Source organism: Amia ocellicauda, chromosome 6 (assembly GCF_036373705.1).
Source record: "Amia ocellicauda isolate fAmiCal2 chromosome 6, fAmiCal2.hap1, whole genome shotgun sequence".
In the NCBI taxonomy this organism is placed as follows: domain Eukaryota; kingdom Metazoa; phylum Chordata; class Actinopteri; order Amiiformes; family Amiidae; genus Amia; species Amia ocellicauda.
The window spans coordinates 47676157-47689616 of NC_089855.1; the positions used below are offsets into that span (position 1 = coordinate 47676157).

The following is a 13460-nucleotide window of genomic DNA, read 5'->3' on the forward strand; positions in this document are numbered from 1 at the left end:
TGTATTTTACTTTATTGTATTAATGTAGTATTTTATTTGCTGTACATTTGTTGTATGTTTACCAGTCTGTAAAGTGCTTTGTGGCTACCCTGCGAAGGGTGCTAAACAAATACAAATTGATTGATTGATTGATTGATTTTTAGAGACGCCTCCATGTAGCTCAAATACCTGATACGAGGTGTTAAATGTAATAATATACTGTATTGACAATAAGTTGTCTGGCACTGGGTTCTCTGTCTCTCCCCTCCCTCCATATGCCTAGACCACAGTTAAAATACACTACCGTTCAAAAGATTTGGGTTACTTAGAAATGTCCTTGTTTTCGAAAGAAAACGGACGCCTCACAGGTCCTCAACTGGCAGCTTCATTAAATAGTACCCGCAAAACACCAGTCTCAACGTCCACAGTGAAGAGGCGACTCCGGGATGGTGGCCTTCTAGGCAGAGTTGTACAGAAAAAGCCATATCTCAGACTGGCCAATACAAACAAAAAATTAAGATAGGGAAAAAAAACACAGACACTTTGAGGTGTTCTGATCACAAAGAAGAACATTCGTGAGACACAGACCAAATGAAAAGATGCTGGAGGAGTGCTTGATGCCATCTGTCAAGCATGGTGGAGGCAATGTGATGGTCTGGCATGCTTTGGTGGTGGTAAAGTGGGAGATTTGTACAGGGTAACAGGGATCTTGAAGAAGGAAGGCGAGAACTATTGAGGAAAGAAGCAATCAGCTGTTATTCTGTCTGTAATGGAGTGGCCAGCACAGTCACCAGATCTCAACCCTACTGAGCTGTTGTGGGAGCAGCTTGACTGTATGGTGCATAAGAAGTGCCCATCAAGCCAATCCAACTTGTGGGAGGTGCTTCAGGAAACATGGGGTGAAATCTCTTCAATTACCTCAACAAATTGAGAGCTAGAATGCCAACGGTCTGCAAGGCTGTAATTGCTGCACATGGAGGACTCTTTGACGAAAGCAAAGTTTGAAGGACAATTATTTCAGTTAAAACTTTGTCAATGACTATAATTTTTATTGATTTTGCTATATTTCCTATTCAAACTCATTTCATGTATGTTTTCATGGACAACCAGGAAATTTCTAAGTGATCCCAAACTTTTGAACGGTAGTGTAAATGTATTGTTTATTGTGAATTGAAAAAAACATTGCATATCACTGCTCATTTTATAGTGGGCATACGGCGTGTGGCTGCGTATGACGTAGACTACACCACTGTGCCCAATGGATTGGGTTTCGGATTACCTTTCCAGCTCCAAGAGCTGAGAGGAGTGATAATGGAATGGAATACTTCGAATGCAGCTTGATGTCAAAGTGGTAATACTATATTTACCCCAATACAAAGCCAGTAAGGAAAAGACACTGTGATGGAAGGCGACTTAAAACTATCACAAGAGAGGCATCATAGGAGACTGTAGGGAAGATTTTAATCATTAGGTTATGCTGGAGCCCACCAGTAGTCCCCAGTTTCATTAAGCGTCTCAGTAATAAAGAAACACTGAATATGAAAAAATCATGCCAATTCAAATACATTTTGAAACTATTCTCCATACACTCTTGTAGAGGTCTCCCTTTCTCTATAGCACCATCAAGTACATGATCTCACCATTAGATTTTAAATACATTTAAGATAATTAACAGTCTGGTTGCAGCTTGAGGTGAAGACCGATTGTGGTTACAATGGAAACTGAAGCAGAAGTAGAGAACTGAAGCAGCTGTAAAGCCTTACTACTCATAGGCTCAGGTGTGCATACAGTAACATTGTGCCCTCTAAAGCTGTAAGACTCCACCCTTCTTGGTGATAATAGTGAGGAATCATGGTGCCTTATTGTGATACATGAAGGCCATAGGATTTATACATCATGACCATTAGATTTCTGATGTTGAGCACATTAACCCTAACCTAGCTATACAGGAGATTAACACCTCGGATAAAGTGCAGGACATTCATGGGTTTATCCTGTGGTATTTATACATTAACTCAGGAGGAATTACAGTACCTTATTGTAAGGAATGACACCACTCTTTAAAGTGGAATTATCTTTTCAGTAAATTCCATATTTATATCATGGAACATCACCCAGATCCTACTTTGAAGTGTGGTTTACCACACTTCACCACCCTCTGGGACAATAGTGTCAAGGCTCCGTGACAAAGCTACTGGCTTACTTCACTGCTGCTCTGTGCGAGTGGAACAGGCACCAGCAACGTTGAAAAAGGACACAGGCCGCTGGAAACCAAAACACTACCTCATCCGAGACCAACAGGACAGAACAGCAGCACATGGTTAACTCGCTGTTAGACAATCTACACATTCGACCAAGAACTCCGTGAGAGACAGAATTTCAATCAATTGCATTTTATTTGGAACACTTGGACATGCTGTTGGGCTTCCTCCAGTGAAGACCCCGGGGCTCCGAGCTCAAGGAGGCTCCTTTACCCTTGGTGGGAGCACACAGGAGTGTTACGGCACAGAGGGGCACTCACAAGCGACAGGGTCGGACCAGCACACACAAGGGTCTAGACAGCCGGTTGCTGGGGCGATGCGGCCCACACACCACCTGATGGCCGCGTGGGATTCTGCAGCCTAGGAGAGAAGAGGGGGTTAATACACAGCACAGCATACAGACAGCACACTGGGGTCCCTACAGCATCTCCCCACAGTGGGGTTAAGAGCACAGCACAGTTAATGTGCATCAGAGCAAGAGCACAGCGTGGACAGGGACTCACCATTAGGCTGACAAGATCGCTCCCATTTCAGAGGTGATCCTCCTCTCGGGGAGGGCCGCCTCCCGTCCCCTCGCTCGCCTCCTCCCGGGGAGGGCCGCCTCCCGTCCCCTCGCTCGCCTCCTCTCGGGGAGGGCCGCCTCCCGTCCCCTCCTCTCGGGGAGGGCCGCCTCCCGTCCCCTCGCTCGCCTCCTCTCGGGGAGGGCCGCCTGTCTTCTATCCCAGGTGGACCCCCTCTGCTATTGCCAAGTCTGCAGACCCAGTGTTCTCTGCTGCCTACCAGACACAGGCAGACTTGGGGGCCCTTGTGTTGGTACCAGCGGGGGCAGGGGCAGCGGTGCCAGCAGCTCCCTGGGCGGGGTCTCGGTCTCGTGCCAGAGCGGGATCTTGGTCCGGGGCCAGGGCGTGGTTTGTTCCCAGCCTCACTAAAACCCCCTCGCTTTTTGACTGCCTCATTCTTCCTCCCAGCCTTGCTTGATCCCAAACTCTTCACGCCCCTCCTCATCCTAACCCTTCCTTCTTCGAGGTCTCTCCCTCGCTCCTTCTGCTCCACCCCCTCCAGGAGCAGAGACCCAGCTACCACAGACATTCCTCGGTCTGGCCTTGCCTCACTCTCTGGCCTCAGCTGCATTAGCGACTCCCAGCCACCAGAGGGGGCCAGCGAACCCCAGCCAACCGCATTGGATTCTTCATCCCGATTGGTGGAGCGCTCCTGCAGGTCAAAGTTCAGCATTCCAGCAGCAGAACCAGCAAGGTGATGGGGGACAGCGAGGACCAGATCTCTCCTCCCCTCTTCCATCTCCCCTCCATCATCTCTCAGGTTCTCAGCCACACCCAGGCACCCCCACAGCCAACACAGCACCACCAAGAAGGGGGGCGAAGGGAGGCCACGCCCCCTGCTCCGTTTCTGCAGCATGGCGAGTGGAAATCAGTGGAAATGCCTACAGACCTGCCACATGGACCAGAGCCTTAGAAACTGGGAAGACGGTGAAATGTAGACAAAAACGCTAGAAAGCCCAGACAAACTTGAGTATAAACAGGCAAAAACAACCGTGCACAGACCCAGACACACAGCGTGCGATAAGAAACAGCCCCCCCATGCCCGCTATTTATAGCCACTCCCGAGAACCCAGCCAATGAAGCCCCCGACCCCACCTCGCCCCCAGCAGCCGTGCAGCAGAGAGGAGCCGCATTCTCACGGGGAGTCGCAGGATCTGAGCTGCAGCCTGTTCTCTGCAGGGACCGTCAGCAGAGGGCATTCATGTGTTCATTTCTCAGCAATAGCCTGTAGGCACAGCAGTGATAGTAGTGTTGGCTGTATTAGTAACACTAGATGTTGTATTAATTGTATTATTAGTGTTTGGCTGAATGTAGAAAGGCGGTGAGGTTATGTGTGTATGTATTTGAAAGACCGCACCTTTTCTGAAGCAAACACACACGTGTGTTTACATATCCCCCTGTGGAGGTGAGGTGATTCAAACAAAGGGAAATGTTTAGTAGGTGCAGCCCCAAGGCTTAGGTTTACGGGGCGCGGAAAATTGGTAACTTGATTTCTTGCTTAAGTGCTTTCCACCTTTTCTTTACCGTAAAGGGGCGTTGCAGGCGACATGGGGAATGCCTGTGAGAAGGGGTTGTAGCATTGTGTGGTCCGAGTGGTCCGCGGAGTGGTCCAGACCAAATACCAAATTGCTATGTTTTTTGTATTGCGCTGAACACGATATGCCCGGTCCGAGACCGCGGTACGGTTATCTGACGCCCGATACTGTTTTGATATTCGACTTGCGCTAAATGACACGAGTGAAAAGAGCTGTATCTCCCCAACCACAAGAGCTAGCGTTTTGAAATCAACTTTCACATGAAGAAGACCAATTGTGAATCTTTCACAGCGACTGTTTTACTTGTGAATACGAGTAATTTGTGAAAATCAATAACACACCGCATACAGCTTATCTGACATTAATAAAATGGCTTATGCTGGGCTGTGTGCACATATAAATACTTATTTCCCTCATTAACATGCAAATCAATGTATAACTTTTTTGAAATGCGTTTTTCTGGATTTTTGTGTTGTTATTCTGTCTCTCACTGTTAAAATACACCTACCATTAAAATTATAGACTGATCATTTCTTTGTCAGTGGCCAAACGTACAAAATCAGCAGGGGATCAAATACTTTTTTCCCTCACTGTATATATATATATATATATATATATATATATATATATATATATATATATATATATATATATACTGAAATAAAGAAATGAAAGAATACCTCAATCAAAAAGGAAATAAATACATAAAATACTAAATAAATAAATAAATGTAAATTAATTTCCTTCTTAACTGCATGTATATATTTATTTATTTTGTATTTCCTATGAGATTTATTTGTTTTATATTTTAATTTTGCCACGGATTACAGTCCATAGCCAACCCTCCACCTTTGTTAACAATATGTCCGAGCATACTTTCAGTGGCTCCGGTATTCTCACAGCACACACATGTACACACACATATACATACACATATACATGTGTGTCACCTATAATGTAAGCAAACATATAATGTATGATTTATATCATGATTTTACATGACTTTTAGAATTGATTTAAAAAATATGAATATTAAGCTGCCCCCTCCACTGCTGCCACACGCTCCTGGAGGCCATTCTGTGAAGTGAAGACGTTGGCAACAGCGCAGATTGCTTCACCCAAAAATAAAGACACTTCTGCTGCCCGAGTAAGGAACACTGTTTGGGACACATTTCTGTTTTTAAAAGTTTAATTGGCATAGATTTGTTTAGGAATACATTCTTATTGTTTTTATCATTGCAGACTAAATAGAAAAAAACAACTCAACCTGGCCATAGCGCAGACTGTGTGTTAACTAACAGTTCTTATTATTATTATTATTATTATTATTATTATTATTTTTTTTTTTTTTATTTCTTGGCAGATGCCCTTATCCAGGGCGACTTACAACATAAGTGCAAAAATACAGAGAAGTACAAGGCATCAATCATTACAATCACTTAGATAAAACATAGCCATTCAAAATAATACATTTTACAAATTACAATTACAAAGTTACAGCAAAGTACAGTAAGTGACTTCCTACATCCTGGACGGTGAAAGCTAAGTGCTGTCAAGATGTAGGGTTACAGACGAGGGCTACGGGAAAGGGAGCAAGGAGGAAAACAATCAAGAACGCAAGAAGCATAATAAAACTGTGAAGTGCTATCTAGCAGGGATAGAGGACTAATATTACAAGTGCTGTTGGAAGAGATGCGTCTTGAGTAAGCGCCGGAATGAGGTCAAGGACTCTGCTGTTTTGACTTCGGTGGGCAGGTCGTTCCACCACTTAGGGGCCAGGGATGAGAAGGTGCGGGAGGAAGCCTCGCCATGTCACATGGTAGGTCCGGTCGCTGAGGTATGAGGAGAACCAGGTGAGAGCAGTCCCAGAGATCCCAAGGTCAGCGAGGCATGAGAGGAGGATGGAGTGATCGACGGTGTCAAATGCTGCAGAGAGGTCAAGGAGGATGAGGACTGAGGAGAGGGAGGCGCCCGAGCACGGCTGAGGGAGTCAGTGACAGCCAGGAGAGCCGTCTCAGTGGAGTGAGCTGTGCGGAAGCCGGATTGCAGAGGATCAAGGAGTGAGTGTTGGGACAGAAAGTCCGAGAGCTGACGGTGGACCGCCCGCTCAAGAGTCTTGGAGAGGAAGGGAAGTAGGGAGACAGGGCGGTAGTTCTGAGGAGAGGTGGCATCAAGGGTTGGTTTCTTGAGCAGTGGGATGACAGCAGCTTGTTTAAATGCAGAGGGGAAACAGCCAGAGAGGAGTGAGGAGTTGAGGAGGGAGGAGATGAAGGGGAGAAGATCAGGAGCGGTTGCTTGGAAGAGATGAGAAGGGAGAGGGTCCAGGTCGCATGTTGTGGGTTTGTGATGTAGGAGGAGAGCAGAAACTTCAGCATCTGAGAGAAGTGAGAATGAAGAAAAGGAAGCTAGGTCGGTGGGAGGTTTCGGTGTGATGGGAGATGAGGGTGGTGTATTGAAGAGCCTGCGGATGTCTGCAATCTTGGAGGAGAAGAAGGAGGCAAAATCATCAGCAGTGAGAGATGTGGGAGGAGGAGGGGGGGGGGCAAGGAGGGAGGAGAAGGTGGAGAAGAGTTTGCGAGGGTTGTTGATAGTGGATTCGAAGAGAGATTGGAAGTAAGACTTCTTGGCTGAGGTGAGAGAGGACGAGAATGTGGACAGTAGGGAGTGGTAGAGTTCGAGGGCGGCTGGGAGTTTGGTCCTTTTCCACTTCTGTTCGGTGGCATGCAGACTAGTTTGGGTTGCACGGAGAACAGCAGAGAGCCATGGCTGAGGAGGGGAGGGACGGGCAGGACGAGACGTGAGAGAACAGAGAGAGTCAAGGGAGGAGGTGAGGGAGGAGAACAAAGAGGAGGTAGCACAGTTGACAGATAGATTTGAAAAACAATCAATGGAAGGCAAGAGAGTGAGGGCAGTGTAGGAAAGGGTGGAGGGGGAGACAGAGTGGAGATTTCGGCGGAAGGTGACAGAGGGAGTGGGTGGAGAGGGGAGGGAGGGAAGGGAAAGGGAGAAGGAAATGGGTGTCACGGAGAGTGTCGAAGGGGAGCAGCCTCTTGAGAAGATGAGGTCTAGCTGGCGGCCAGCCCTGTGAGTGGGGGGCGATGGGGAGAGAGAGAAGTTAAAGGAGTGAAGGAGAGGAAGAAGTCCGGCACAGTGGGAAGGGTTGGAGAGGTGGATGTTGAAGTCTCCCAGGAGGATGGTAGGTGAGGACAGCGAGGGGAGAGAGGAGAGAAGAAAGTCGAGTTCATCCAGGAAGGAGGTGAGTGGATCAGGTGGACGGTAGAGAACTAGAAGGAAGAGGTGAGAGGGAGAGGTGATTTCCACTGCATGGAATTCAAAGCTGTGGGTCGAGATAGAGGAGAGAGAGGGGGGGACAGAGAAGAGGAGAGAAGGGGAGAGCAGGAGCCCTGTTCCTCCTCCCCGCCCAGTAAGACAAGGGGAGTGGGACAGGACAAAGTGAGAGGATAAGGCAGCAGGGGTGGTAGAGTTGTCTGGGGAGATCCATGTCTTGGTGAGAGCGAGGAAATCCAGAGACTGGTGGGAGGCGAAGGCAGAGATGAAGTCGGCCTTGTTGGAAGCTGAGTGGCAGTTCCACAGCCTCCAGAGAGTGGAGTAGAGGAGAGGGAGGAGGAGGGGAGAGGCAGAGAGATGAGGTTGGAGGGATTAGGGAAACAATGGCGCGCAGGTGCACGCCGAGAGGAAGGAGAGAGCAGGACAGGAATTGGAGAGATCGTCATGGTTGCCTGTTGTTGCTGTGCAGCATCTCCTCACAGTCTTCTCCTCACTGGAGTCCCTGCCCTTTGTAAGTGGGGCCCTTCAGAAGGGGGGCACTGAGGCTGCTGGCGCTGACTGCTAGCGCAGAGGGGTGGGGGGCTGTTAAATACGTCACCTGTAACTAATGAGGACAGTGCACACCTGTGTTGCGTTGAATGACACAAGGCTGGTCAGGATGGCCCTCCCTCCCACGCAGGACTGCTAATAGCACAATTACTGGTCGCTTCATATCTGAATACAGACAAAGACAGTGCCAGATACACGCAGTTACACTGAACAATAGCTTATAGTAATGTTAAACAAATGCTAAATAATCACAGCCTACACAGTGTAACGCTTCTGATTGCAGACAGGGCGTGTCGAGTGCGCTAGGTTACTGGCTAAATTCACTAACAAATTAACAAACAGTCACTGCTTTTCCGACAATACAGGTGCAAGATATACAATTCGTAGCTAAACAACAAACCATATAAACAGTCTATGTAACTTAAGTAAACTAGTTAATAACTTAACTAAACAGTTCTTAACAGTACTTGAGGAAATACGGTTGTGACTTTTCTAATACATGTCTGTGGGTACCATTTTCTTTTCACTAACAATACCTGGATGTTTACAGTGTCTGGTTTGACCTGTTGCATTACTACTGTAATACCTGGCGAGGGGCAGAAGGGCAGAACCCAGGTGCGGAGAGACACAGAGTAGCCGTACAGGCGTGGGTCGAGGGCCAGCAAAAGGGATCCACAGGGCATGGCAAGAAGAAAGGTCAAGAGGGCAGGCAGGAAGTCAGGTGATCGGGCAAACAAGTCAGTAGAGTGCAATCCGAGAGGCTATGGTCAAAAGGAGGCAAAAGAGGTCACAAAATAGTAGCAAAACAAAGAGAGGGGGAACACTTAGAAATGACTCTAGGGAGAGATCAAGACTTAGCGCTGAGTGCTGGGAACAGGGGGTTAAATACTGAACAGGGAAGGGAAGCTGGGCGGTAGAGTAGCTTAATCAGGACGGGCCCAGGTGCCAAGAAAAATGATGGGCCCTTATCACCACCCATATTTACCTTAAAATTAAAATAATTGTGTTTTTAAGGCTGTGTGTTAATATTACTGAACATTGTAACAGCAGAGTAGAAACTAATCTAAGGGCACATTTGAAGCTGTTACCAGAGAAGCCGCAATACAGCCAATACATTCAGCACCATGGACGGCGGTCAGAAATTAACCAGTATAAATCGATCAGCACCATGGAAAGCACAAAGCGGTCAAAAAACACCCTATTTAATCTGCAAATTATAGGCAATAGCCTGTATTATAAAACATAAATATATAGCTCAGTCTCTTGACAGAAGCACTGAAACACAGCTAATGACCCAGTACATGCTCACTGAAGTTATGCATGACAGCAAAACTGACACAACGGTATTTCAAATGATCTGCCTCCCGCAGAGGCCTATAGCAAAAACACCAGCAAATCAATCAAGTAGAGCATTCAAACAGATTGCTTAAATTGCAGCATGCCTTTTAACAGTGTATGATGCGCATGTGCTTACTATTATTCTTATAGCCTAGTTCAACGTATCGGCTATGATGCCAATGAAATGGCTCAGCGGCCGTGCACCAGAACATGGTTTCCAAAGACAGATTGAGCAAGATGTGGCAAATGTTCTAAATGAGTTTTTCACAGAGGTTTTTACAAAAGAAAAAACAGATAACATGCCACAGGTTGACAATCAGTCCAGTCAAACCCTAAGAGAGATCAGGATAAATGAGGAGCAGGTACTAAAGGGACTAGCAGAATTAAAAACAAACAAATCACCTGGGCCAGATGGGATATTTCCAACAGTACTTAAAGAAATGAGGGAAATTATTTATAGGTCGCTTACTACAAATGACACTTAGAACAGGGGATGGGCCAACTGACTGGAAGACAGTAAATGTCATACCAATCCACAAGAAAGGGGACAAAACTGAGCCAGGAAATTACAGACCAATCAGTCTCACCTGCATCACCTGTAAAATGTTGGAAAAAATTATTAGACAGAAAATCGAAGAGCATCTTAATGAAACCATATTCTTGGAGATTGTCAACATGAGGCAGATCATGTCTTACTAATTTATTGGAGTTTTGTGAACATGCAACTGCAGCTGTAGATCATGTGAAAGCATATGATATGATATACTTAGATTTTCAGAGAGCTTTTGATAAGGTTCCACACCAAAGACTGATCCTCAAATTGGAAGCTGTAGGCATTCAAGGAAATGTAAGTAGATGGATTATGAACTGGTTGATGTATAGGAAACAGAGGGTGTCGATTAGAGGAGTCACTTCTAACTGGAGTGAGGTTGTTAGTGGAGTTCCACAGGGATCAGTACTAGGGCCTGTGCTTTTTCTAATCTATATTCATGATCTTGACTCTGGGATAGTTAGCAAACTTGTCAAATTTGCAGGTGATACTGAAATAGGGGGCTCAGCAGATACAATCTCGGCAGCACAAGTTATTCAAAGGGACTTTCTCAAAGTAACGCATGAGAAAGACCTAGGAGTCTACGTGGACTCCTCACTTTCTCCATCCAAACAATGTGGGGAAGCAATAAAAAAGGCAAACAGAGTGTTAGGGTATATTGTCAAAAGTGTAGAATTGAGAACAAGGGCAGTGATGTTCAGACTGTACAATGCACTAGTTAGAGCTCATCTGGATACTGTGGACAGTTCTGGGCTCCACACTTCAAGAAAGATATCGCTGCTCTAGAGGCAGTTCAGAGGAGAGCAACCAGACTTATTCCAGGTCTGAAGGGAATGTCCTACTGAGAGACTGAGGACCTGAACCTTTTCACCCTGGAACAGAGGAGACTACGTGGGGACTTTATTCAAGTCTTCAAAATCATGAAGGACATCGACCACATCAAACCAGAGGAGCTTTTCCGGATCAGCAGGGACATATGGACTCGGGGACACAAATGGAAATTGGGCTTCAACACATTCAATACGGAAAACAGGAGACACTTCATCACACAGAAAGTCATCACAATCTGGAACAAACTCCAAAGCAATGTGGTTGAAGCTGAAAATGTGGGAAAATTTAAAAATAGACTGGATAGGATCCTTGGATCACTTAGTTATGAATAGCCTACTCTTGTCTGTAAACTTTATGTTCTTCTTATGTTCTAAACTGTAGTAATCCTACATATGTACAAATATGTATATTTTGTGTATGAATAGTTGGCCTATTTCTGAAATTTTAAAGGTGAGGCTTTGACTCCTGGTGTTCATTCATCTCCACTGTGCAGCTATGTGCAGCTATGAAGTGCAGCTATGAAGGACTGTTGTACCTCTAATTCCCAGAGAAGGGATTTCTTCCCAAGCATGCCACCTGACACCCTTTCTATTGCAGATGATGGGCATGCTTACTCATAAATATAAATATATATATATATACTGGATAGGATTGGTTCCTATAAATGTTAGTAATCAAAGGTGGTTTTTATCTGGGTTGCTATAAAGCAGAGAGATATTAACTGAAATGTATGAATAAGGATAAATAGTTTTTCATCTATGGGTTTAAAGCATTGAACAATGGACAGACATTATCAAAAAAAGCACACCAAAAGCAAAAGTAAGTCGAATAACAAATGACAAGCATTATTTTATGTGGATTGGATTAACAGGTTTATTTGTGTAATGAGTTAAATAACACTTGAATTGCATAACAGAACCATCATTTGATATGCATTTACCAGTCATTAAAAGTTTTTGTGTCGAATATCAGTAAAAGTACACTAGAAATGCATTTAAGAATAGGTTAAGTGGATGACTCCATTTTAAAGAAAAACATTACTGTTAATGTACGTTAAAAATAAAAAGATGGGCTGCCGAGCTGCCAGACATTTCAGTGTAAAATTAGGTGCAGTTCCTTAAACTTCTCTACAGTCTCATCAGGTACATTTACAGCAATTCACATTCAAACTGTACTGGGTTTTACTGTAAAATAATGTTAAGCATACAGTTAGCATGAATGAAACAAATATTGGACGTGGATTTAACTTTAAATTAAAGGCACTACTTTAGAATCACAGTAGATAACACTGGAAAGTATTGAACAACACTGTAGACAGGGACAGAAACTTTGAATGCACTGCAGTAAAGATCCATTCAAGGTTTCTGCCCATGTCAGTGTGTGCTACTTCATGCTCTGCCTGCACTTTGAGACGGTTAGGCTCCTATAGCATACAGGCAATCTAGTAAATAGATGTGTATTTATGCAGTAAAGATGCTAAAGAAAGGTGCAGTGTGTGATATAAGACAACAGAGATGAGAGGCTTTACATGTTTACCCCACCCTGAAGACTGATAGTTTGTATCGCTTCTGTGTGGCTTTTAAAAGACAGTTCTTTGCACTGGAATCTAAAATGTAGGAAAGTCCCTGATTGAAAAGGGTGATATTTCATGACAAGCATGTGCTGTAAGAGGCGTCGGTATCCACAGCAGTGCACTGTACAGGCCGGTGCACACAGTTCCAGGAGGGCAGGGATGGAATTCAGAAAAGGGACACTGCTGATGAATTCTGGGTGGGAGGGGTGATTTGTGGAGTGGGAAGGGGGGTGAATTGTCATCCTGGGGGCACTGCAGCATTACAGAAGGGCACTTTATGAGTGACAGGGCAAATGGGCAAGGGTATGTGCCGGGCACTGGACATGAATAACAGAATTGCCCACCCTGTCTTGTATCTCTAGGGAGAAAATACCATATTATACACAAGAGTGTTATAAAAATGTACAGTAATGGTAAAATCAAGATCTGGGACATTAGTGTCTAATTTCTTAGAATTTAGCCATTACTAATTAAATATCTATCTTGCTATCTTCCTATCTAAGTGTTTAAGAACCTCAAAATATTATTTGATCCTATACTTATATAAAAGCAAATACAAGTTACATCTATATCAAAAATAAAGTTTGTTTTTCAATGTATAACTTTGTTAACACTTTGGGAAATGATTTACATTTTTATGATGATGATTATTAGTAATAGTAGTGCTGGGGGTATTGGAGGTGGTATAGTGGTAGTATTGCACTTAATTGACAATATCCAAGTTGTGACTGAGTCGATGCATATGTCACAGAGGCTGCCAAGGTTTAGTGTGTTTTCTAACTTTATTTGCACTTGTAGTATTTTCTATTTTTTGGTTGTTAATTTGACCCTTACATTCACTAATTGTTTCTTTTGTTTCACTGATAGATTGATTGATTGTTTCACTTGTTCAAATTTTACAGTAACGCATGGGACACTGACACGGACACCTGTTTCACTGAGCAGCGCCCCACCCTTCACTCACAGCCACTACACCTGTTGACACTCAGCATTAGA

General features: G+C 44.7%; 1 protein-coding gene across 1 annotated transcript; it reads right to left on the bottom strand.

The window, feature by feature from the left end:
- Positions 1–2356: 2356 nt before the first annotated feature.
- On the bottom strand, positions 2357–3829 carry LOC136751828 (5E5 antigen-like). Its single transcript, XM_066707587.1, has 2 exons — positions 2744–3829; positions 2357–2600 (listed from the first exon to the last, which is right to left on the bottom strand). The coding sequence occupies exons 1-2, from the start codon at positions 3654–3656 to the stop codon at positions 2497–2499; spliced, it is 1017 nt and encodes a 338-aa protein (XP_066563684.1). The 5' UTR covers positions 3657–3829; the 3' UTR covers positions 2357–2496.
- Positions 3830–13460: the final 9631 nt, after the last annotated feature.

What these genes read in the sequence shown, in the direction of transcription:
- LOC136751828 (XM_066707587.1), bottom strand. Translation starts at nt 3,656, where the DNA reads ATGCTGCAGAAACGGAGCAGGGGGCGTGGCCTCCCTTCGCCCCCCTTC. An exon ending in GCGATCTTGTCAGCCTAATG is followed by an intron (nt 2,601 to 2,743) that starts GTGAGTCCCTGT and finishes CTTCTCTCCTAG; the next exon opens with GCTGCAGAATCCCACGCGGC.